Here is a 9392-nt window from a genome sequence, read left to right on the forward strand (position 1 = left end):
CCTCAAAAAGAAAAAATATCAACTTTAATGTGATAATAAGGTAGCTAGCAATCAACATTTCAAAATATCTAGTTCAACATAACACACAAAACATGGTGAAGTAGAACGACATTTTTATAAGATAATCTTGTAGGGGAAATAGCCTAGATACCTTTTGTTAGATCATAAGATAAAATAGCTTATATTCTCACAAAATCTATTGCATCTGAAACATTTGAAAAAACTTTGTACAAATTAGGTGTTTAAGATTCTACCACTCAACTTGAGGGGAGTATAGAAAATTAGATTAAGTCATCGGAGAAGAGTAGTTATTATTTGAATTAGTCATTATTAAGTCTCCTCATATCCTTAATATTAGGATATTTTATTTTCTAATTATGTTATATATATATATGAGCTTACATTCTACTAAAAAGTTTAAGAATAAAATAAAAAAGTAATTTCAAACCCTAAACTTAGTTTAGGAAATTGTTCAAGAGGGTGCATTTTAGAAAGTAAAAACAAGAATTCCATTTATAAGTACAAACATGGTATAAAATTTTACAAATAAGTATAATTTAACTGAACATACAACAAATAACCATTTCAAACTATGTATACAATGCAACGCTCTCTCAAATAATACACCAAATGCAAGGCCAAACTGCAATTCCTAAAACTAAACCGAAAATAAATAAGAAAAGAAAAAAAAACCCAATAATGACTTATATTACAAAATGTAGATGAATGTTTTAGTGGGATGGTGGTGGTGCAACCGATGGTATAGTAGGGAAGTTAGTAGGAATAGTAGGCATAGCAGGAAGAGGTGGCATTGTGAGTTTTGGAGTGGAAGGTAAAGATGGGATTGGTGGCAAAGCGGCTTTTGGTAGAGCTGGGGCTGCCGGCAATGGTGGGAGTGCTGTAGGCTTTGGCAGGCTCGTGGCAGACGGGATTGTGGGCAGGGGATTGGCCGGCTGTGGTGGTAATGCTGCTTGTGGCAGATTTGGCATTGCTGGCTGTGGTGGTAAAGTTGCTTGTTGTAGGTTTGGCATTGCTGGTGGGAGTGCAGCAGGTTGAGGAAGGGTCGGGACAGTTGGCATTGGTGGCAGTGCAGCGGGTTGAGGAAGATTCGGGAGTGCTGGCATTGGTGGCAATGCAGCGGGTTGAGGAAGCGTAGGTAATGTTGGGATTTGGGGCATGCTCGGTGCCTGCAGAAGGTGTCGAGCTGCTAAGCTCATCTCAACATGAGTCGATATTGACAAAGCGAAAACGAAAATTAAGACGAGGCAGTGCTTTGGAATTGCCATTTTTGTTAGGACTAGGATGAACTATGAAGTAAGAAGTAAGAATAGCTTGTTTTGGGATAGTTGGTTATGGATTTGGCATTTATAGGAAGAATTTGGTGTGATGTAGTTGGCCAAAAAGTGTACAAGTTTTTGTTAGTTTACCTTCTAATGTGACTAAAGACGTTATTTGCACCAAATCATGTGTAGTAATGAAGCAAAAAGTTTAGTATTTTGTTTAGTTGAGTTGGAATATGATTTATGTCAAATGTCAATGGGTTATTGAACAAACTTTATAGTTTAAGATGGCGTGAGGGTTTCAAGAATACTTTATGCTCCATCTTCTAAAGTTTTGTATGGTAATCTCATAGTTGAACCATTTTATTTTGTCGTACCATGAGCTTTTTTTTTCATGGTCACCCACCATTTCAAATATCTTACATAGTTTTTAGAAAATATTACCGTGAATAATATAACTTTATGTTAATTTTTTTCTAATAATACAAACTATTAATTAACCATGAATATTACGAACTTAGGGGGTGTTTTTTTTCAGAAAAATATCAACTTTAGTTTATTAACTAGTTTACCAATTATTTTTGTCTTATAATTACCTATAGTTTGATTTTTAACATGTTATGGATTTTCTAGGAAAACACCACTTAAAGTTGGTATTATTCATGGTTAATCAATAATTAATATTATTGTAGGAAAATTAACTAAAAGTTGTATTATTCACGACAATTTTTCTTAATTTTTACACATTTGTAAAAATTATTTTTAGATCAACAAAATATAAGAAACGATTATACATAACTAAATGATGATAACATATTCTTATTTTAGACAGTTTTATAATAAGAGAATTTTAAAATTAGACTACATAGTTTAGTAAAATTAATTAAAATATTCATTTTCTTATTTAAAATACTCATTTATAAAATTTTGAGGTTTTTTGTATGAACATATTTCATATTAAGAAAGTTTCAAACTATATTTGTGAGAAACTTTTGTTTTTGGGTCATTATGGTCCTAATCTAGTTTGAAAATTTGAAAAAAATAAGATTATTTAACAACTTAATTCCAAAAATAAGCTTCATGAAAACTTATTTCCCAAAATAAGTGTCAGTTCATCCAAGCCTAGGTTTGGTAAGAATCGCTGTTAGTAACAGCGAAAGAGAAAAAAAAAATTAAAAGCCCAAAGTCGCTACTAACAGCGACTTAAAAAAAAAAAATTTTTTTAAGTCGCTGTTAGTAACAGCGACTTAATGCGTTTTAAGTTTTCAGTTCTCAGTTACTTCCTTATTCCAGCTGACGAGGTGAAGGAGTTACCAGTTAACCTCAAAGTCGCTGTTACTAGCAGCGACTTAAGGAGTTGACTGGTCAACTCCTTAAGTCGCTGCTAGTAACAGAGACTTTGGCCTTTTAATTTTTTTTTTTACTTTCGCTGTAAGTAACAGCGATTTAAACCGAGGCTAGGCTTGGATGTACGGACGCTTATTTTGGGAAATAAGTTTTCACGGAGCTTATTTTTGGAATTAAGTTGTTAAATAATCTTATTTTTTTCAAATTTTCATCTAGTTTGAAGCTGAGTCTAGCTAGGTCGAATAACTCGAGCCTTTCGTGAAAACAGGTCCGGTTTAACCTAATTATGGGGTAAAGATTGAATAAATCAAGCTTTTTTAATAAAAAATTCAAAAATAAGCTTTAGGAAATTTAATTCCCAATATAAGCTTCGGAAAAATTTAATTTTCAAATTAAGTGTTTTCATGTACAAGCCCAAGGTCAGGTTTGTTCGTTGTTAGAACAAGAGAAAAAAAATTACCTCGACATTGATTGTTGTTATTAACTGCGAATAAAAAGGGACAAATATAACATTTGAAAGAACAAAAAAATAGACAAAATTTGTTCCCTGTTAAACTATTTGTTATTTAATTTTTTCCTTTCAAACGTTATAACATTGTCACCTTTTTATTCGTTGTTACTAACAGCGAATAAAGTAATTTTTTATTCTCTTATTCGCTGTTACTAACAGCAAACAATCCTAATATTAGGCTCGAGCACAAAAATGCTTATTTTTAAATTAAAATTTTTCAAAATTATTCTGGGATTTTTTAAATAAAAACATTATTTTATTCGATCTTTCATTATGGTGCCAATGTGGTTAATTTGATGCAAAGAAAAAACTGGTATTTTTTATGAAAAAGGTGAATAATGGTAATAAATTAAGAGAGAGAATGAATTGTGTAGATGAAATTAAAAGAAAGCTAAAATGTGTGGATGAGATAAAAAAAATGGTAGACCATTGTCTAAAATTAGAAATGATGCAAATTAAGTGGAACGAACCAAAATGACAAATAATGCAAATCAAATGTGATAAAGGGAGTATGTCTCAGCCCACTCATTTAACAACATTTAGGTGAAAAGGCTTTTAGAATAAAATTCAAAATATGGCTAATTATGTGGGACAACAGGACAATATCATTACATGTGTAGTCTTAAAAACAAATCTGAAGATTTGATATTTACCTAACTTTGTAACCAAATTCGACTAAACCCAACTTCAAAATGTATGTAAAAACCAATGTGAACACAATACCCGATCTTGAACCGACCAGAAACACATAATCCAAATTCCGAAATCAATCCAATGATCCGAATAATACCTCAGTGTACTACTTAACCTCTTCCCTCAACCTACCCTTGATATATATATATATATATATATATATATATATATATATATATATATATATATATATATATATATATATATATAGATTAGGCTAGGCCAATAGGATAGCTCTTTAATTTTGAATTACAAGGAAAATAACTCATTAAAGTATGTGTACTTGTTTATGTGGAGTTATTATCAAGAGCCAATAAAAAACAAACTCTTTGTTAACACTAATAAGGATAAAATTAAGTAATTAATCCTTTCCTAAATGAAAATTACTTAATGACATGCTTAAACATGCAATTTTGTATTTATAGGGAATCTGTACTTTGGTGAAAAAGCTAAAGTGATATAAGATGTAACCATGATTGAAAATTTGAAAAAAATTAACTTATTTTAAGAAATAAATCCCAAAATAATCGTGCCATAGCAAAGCTAAGGTCATATATTTATTAGCTGTTACTAGCAGGGAATAAAGAAAATAGTCAAAAAAGTTAAAATTATTTGTTCGTTGTTACCAACAGCAAACAAATAAAGGGAATTTCATAGCGTAGGAAGGGACAAAAAAAACATGTGATTTTTTTGTTCCTTCAAACACTATGACATTATCTCTCTTTCGTTTGTTGTTAGTAACAGCGAACAAAGTCATAGTAAATTTTTTTCTCTTGTTCGCTGTTAGTAAGAGTGAACAAACCTGACATTAGGCTTGGACAAAAAGACGATTATCAATCTTTCTAGTAGGTAGTAGGTGAGTATGATTCTAATTACATAACAATGTGTGCACGCATGAGTGGTGGCTTGGTAATAACTATAAAATGTTTAAATGGTTTGGTTACATAACAATTGCCAAAAAATACAACTTATGTTCAGCAAAAATAAGTTAAGTAAACAGATATTGGGTTATTGCATTGCAAATGCTAACTATTGGGAATCTTATCAATCAACCCTATCGGGAAACAAGAAAGGCCTCAGCATCAGCACATCGAGACCCAAATATTGCAGGTGCTATGCCAAAACACATGGGCATGGAGTTTCTAAGGAAGTGGAAATGTTAAGGCCAAAGAGATAATAGATAAAAATTGAAAAAAAAAAAAAAAACAGACTCAAGCACAAGCACAAGTTTCAGAAAAAGTACGTCAATTGTTCAGTGTGCATGAAAATGGGCAAGAATCAACTAATGAATTGTTGATTGATAGTGGGGGCAGCAAACACATGACCAAAGATTCATCCAATTTTACTCAACTTGATACTTCAGTCTAAACTTATGAGATTGGTGACGTTAGTTCAAGTGGTAAAGACACAATTGCTATAGAAACTCGCAAAGAAGTAAAACACATCCAAAAAGTTTTGTATGGATCAGATTTGAGCAAGAATTTGATAAGTGTACCGGTTTCCTTGTACTTGTGTCAGAATTAGAACTGCAGAACAAAAATTAGAAGAAAAGAATGCAACAGGACCTAAGCAAAGAAGCATATCACAAATTTATATGCTAAATTTACAGAAGTAAATGAGATGGAAAATTATAAGTAATGTCACATAGCAATCATTGAATCAACAAAAAATATCAAGAAGCAGTTTGGTATCCAAAAAGGAAAATTTTCATGGAGGAAGAGATTGAATGATAAATGCAAAAGCCATTGGAGTAAAGTGGATCTACAATATAAGACTTCTCTCTAATGCTTCCACAGTGCATCATCTATCCTATTATGGATTAATAAACCGTTGGGTTCAATTCAGCAGTCTAGTTAAAAAGGCAAGACTTCTGCCATTAATCTTTCCATTCCCTCTCTTCTCTTAGCAAAGCAAAATCAATACTAATAAAAGAAGCAGAAAAAATCAGCCTACCAATTTGTTAGATGTCGGAGAGCCGGACTCAAGTTTCGGGTTTGGAAAAAGTCCTCTGTACTACAGGGACTGTAGTCATCAGCTAGCAAGTTCTTCACAGATCCAATAGAACATACATAATGATCAATGAGCAGATGAATGGAACAGAAAGAGGGGAGAATCAAGTGTTTGACCCCGAATTCGAACCATGCACAATATGCAGTCCAGAAATGCTAGGGGAACGACACCCTTCCATAATATGGAACAAAAATTATGCATTTCGATTAGCATAGCACAAGGCTGAATCGGCAGCAAGAGAACTGTTGTAACCTGTCATTGATAACCTTACAGCTTAGCAACAGATATATGAAAGTCCCATTTCCATGTAAACATCATCTGTATGCACAAAATACAATCCACCTTTACATGCACACACACCTTTTACCAATCACTCGGAAAAACCCTACAAGTGAACAATGCATACATGGAAAAGGAAAAATCAGATCCTTGATCTTACTATGTTGCTTATGCTTCTTGTCTTCTTTGATGGTGCAGAACTTTCTAGAATAAGCTATAATCGTGCAAAAAAGTGGGGTGCAATCATGGTCGTAAAACTACCTTTTGTGGTTGATGTGGATGGTTTTACGAATGAGATTTATATAACGGCTGCTATAACCTCAAAAGCGGTTACAATGTGGTTGCAAAGTGGCAATGCGGTTTATTGTTTGGCATATGGTTGAAAAGGAACGTTACATATCGTGGGCCTCAATAACTAACCGAAAAGCAAGAAACAAATCCAAATTCAGTATTTCTACAACGATGTGACTTAAGACTTGCATGATCTAGCAAGGACATTTCGAATAGTAATGGAGTGAAAAAGAAGACCATCACAATATAAATAGGCATCTGTTAAACCACAACAGGCCAAGAGACAAAAACAACAATGCCAAAGTCTAAATACTGAGATTTTGCTACACAAACCAATATATCAGTTCCAGTAGTCCCCTACATGGATTCCCTTTCTCCAATCAATCCGTTGAAGCCATATCCATAGACAAGGTATATCCATATTAGAAATTAACATGATGAAAATCCAAAAAAACTTCAACAAACCCACCAATTTAACACCCATTCTTCCCCAATGAATTTGCCTACAGATAATTTTCAATCTCTTCATCATCGTTTTTAAACTTTAACGTGATAAATAAATGGAAGTCCAGGATTGATATCTGACAGACAGACCCAAAGCAACATCAACACTCAGAAAAGCCCTGCTTCTGAATGAATAAATCGTAACAATTTTGAGACTCTCTCATCAAGGACCAATCTCATACTCATTTTTCATCCACTTGAGTCATACATTCAACCATAATAGTCTATCTAAGCTTCCTTGAAAAGTAACTCCTACCTTTCTAATCATTTATACTAACGGTGTGTTCTGACTTTTGAGAATTCTATAGGGTATTTGTGTATATTAGCGACATACATTAACAAAACTGATTGTTATAAAAAAAAACTACATAAAGAGTTATGGGATAAATTTCCACTATTATTAGAATAGGGCATGTCATCAATGATATTGCACATGCAAGAAACTCAAAAGAAGGTATTTGATAACCACACAAAGAGCCAAATACCACACAAAGAAACAGAATCCATGCAATTGGGATACTTACAACACAAAATATAAAATCTGCTGAAACTTAAGACTAAATTAAACACTTAAAACACAGAAATACATTACATTCAACCAAGTTGCTGAAATAAATCAAAATTAGCATGCAGAAAACCAGTCCTTTAAAGACCAAATTCAAACTTGCATTACTTCAACCCAAAAAGGGCAGCCAACTACACAAAAAATAGGCTAATCCCATCTAAATACAAAGTTAAGTTCCTGCCATCTACAAGACAGCCTTTTAACCCAAAAAAAAAATGCTTGACTGTCATCCACCATAAACAGCTACTACAATGTTTGTTTCAACATATCTACATTAGCTATATTCAACTGTAAAGCATACCATGAAACTGACCTGCACCTTGTTCTACCATAACATCCATTAGAGTCCACCATCAGGGCCAAGTCCAACAAAAATTTCACCATTCTCCTCGAAAAAGGCCATGTTTTCGCTTTCGAAGCAATTTCCATCCACTACACCAGCATGATCATCCTCAAAGACATCTTCCTCATCTTCATCTTCATCTTCATTAGCATAATTCCCATAACCATTAACAGCATTACCATCATTATCCCTCCTTCTACTCATCAATTTTTGAGCATTCCTTGCAACCGATTTTCGCTTCATCATCCTGTGATTCCCAGCATTTTCCATATTCTCTGATTCATCACTCTCATCCATAACCTTTACAAAATCATCAAACCCATGATTATAAACATAGTTATCATTTCCATAATCATTACCAACACCATTAACATCATTTAAATCAACTCTACCAGCATGATTTTCCCCGCTATTTTGGACAGGAAACATCCCTACAATAGGCGACCAAGATTCAAACTTTTCCCCACTTCCAGAAGAAAACCCTAATGGAAAAAACCCAAACCCACTAAACCTACCTTTTTCCAATTCCATCTTAGGAAGAGACTTCAAAGAAACCCCATGAAAAACTTTTCTACAAATCTGATTTTGACACCTCAAACTACACCCTTCATAAACCTTAGAAAATTCATACATGTAAAAACAATAAGGGCAAAATGTCCAGAAAGTTTCAATATTTTCATCTTCAATTTGACCAGACAACTTCGAATCAAACTGGGTTTTTCTTGTAGGGTCAGATAAACAATCATAAGCTTCGATAACCAAATTAATTGCTTCATCAGCTAATGATGATCTATCCTTTACTGGGTCAAGAAGAAAGAGAAGGTGCTTAAATCGAGATTTAATCAAAGCAGTATCATTAGAAAAAGTGTCAATATGAAGAATTGAGTAGTAATTTTTAGGAGAAGATAAGATGTTGGAGATTGCAAGAAGTTGGGATGCATGTTGATGATTAGAAGCACAATTTGGGTCATTCGGTTGTATAGATTCAAGAACATATTGACTACAAAGAGAGAAATTTCGTAGACGAAGATGGGATTCAGCTAATTGGAGAAGCTGGGAAGGTGATAAATTTGCTTCTTCTTGGGAAAAAGATGAAGGTTTTTGTTGTCTGTTCATGGTGATTTTTGAGGGTCGAAGATTGTGGGGAGAGAGAAATGGAAGAGTTTTGTGTGATGGTGGTTTGGTCGGTGGATGAAAATGTTGAAAGTCTTGTTTTAGTCAATATGGAGTGACAAAGCAAATGCAATGAGAGATTGAGACGTGTTGTTTTAGGAGTTATAGTACAATACACAATGTATGAGATGAGATAGGAAAATCTAGAAAAATTAATACGGGAGCTCTATAGTTACTTGGTTTTCATTACCAATTATATAGTATCTAATCATGATTTCTAAAGATTATATAAATGATTAGCGTTGTTTAAGTTTTTGTTTAAGTACTTATAAAAGCTTAATCTTTAAGGATTTTTGTCTAAGTTTTAATTTTTGATGTAGGTTTGAATTTGTTGATGTCAGGTTAGATTATATTAATGTGATAATGTGTGTTATATATATATTATCACAAGAATCA

General features: G+C 33.0%; 2 protein-coding genes across 2 annotated transcripts; both read right to left on the reverse strand.

Moving 5' to 3' along the window:
• Positions 1 to 604: 604 nt before the first annotated feature.
• Positions 605 to 1738, reverse strand: LOC130820228 (protein PELPK1-like). Its single transcript, XM_057685518.1, has one exon. The coding sequence runs from the start codon at positions 1284 to 1286 to the stop codon at positions 732 to 734; it is 555 nt and encodes a 184-aa protein (XP_057541501.1). The 5' UTR covers positions 1287 to 1738; the 3' UTR covers positions 605 to 731.
• A 2428-nt stretch (positions 1739 to 4166) lies between these two features.
• Positions 4167 to 9071, reverse strand: LOC130820227 (uncharacterized). The gene is made up of 2 exons (XM_057685517.1): positions 7794 to 9071; positions 4167 to 6093 (listed from the first exon to the last, which is right to left on the reverse strand). Exon 1 carries the CDS (start codon positions 8937 to 8939, stop codon positions 7821 to 7823), a length of 1119 nt encoding a protein of 372 aa, XP_057541500.1. The 5' UTR covers positions 8940 to 9071; the 3' UTR covers positions 4167 to 6093; positions 7794 to 7820.
• Between the last annotated feature and the right edge of the window lie 321 nt (positions 9072 to 9392).

The sequence above is a fragment of the Amaranthus tricolor genome, chromosome 8 (assembly GCF_026212465.1).
Source record: "Amaranthus tricolor cultivar Red isolate AtriRed21 chromosome 8, ASM2621246v1, whole genome shotgun sequence".
Taxonomy (NCBI): domain Eukaryota; kingdom Viridiplantae; phylum Streptophyta; class Magnoliopsida; order Caryophyllales; family Amaranthaceae; genus Amaranthus; species Amaranthus tricolor.

Coding starts and splice junctions, on each gene's coding strand:
- LOC130820228 (XM_057685518.1), bottom strand. CDS start 1,286: ATGGCAATTCCAAAGCACTGCCTCGTCTTAATTTTCGTTTTCGCTTTG.
- LOC130820227 (XM_057685517.1), bottom strand. CDS start 8,939: ATGAACAGACAACAAAAACCTTCATCTTTTTCCCAAGAAGAAGCAAAT.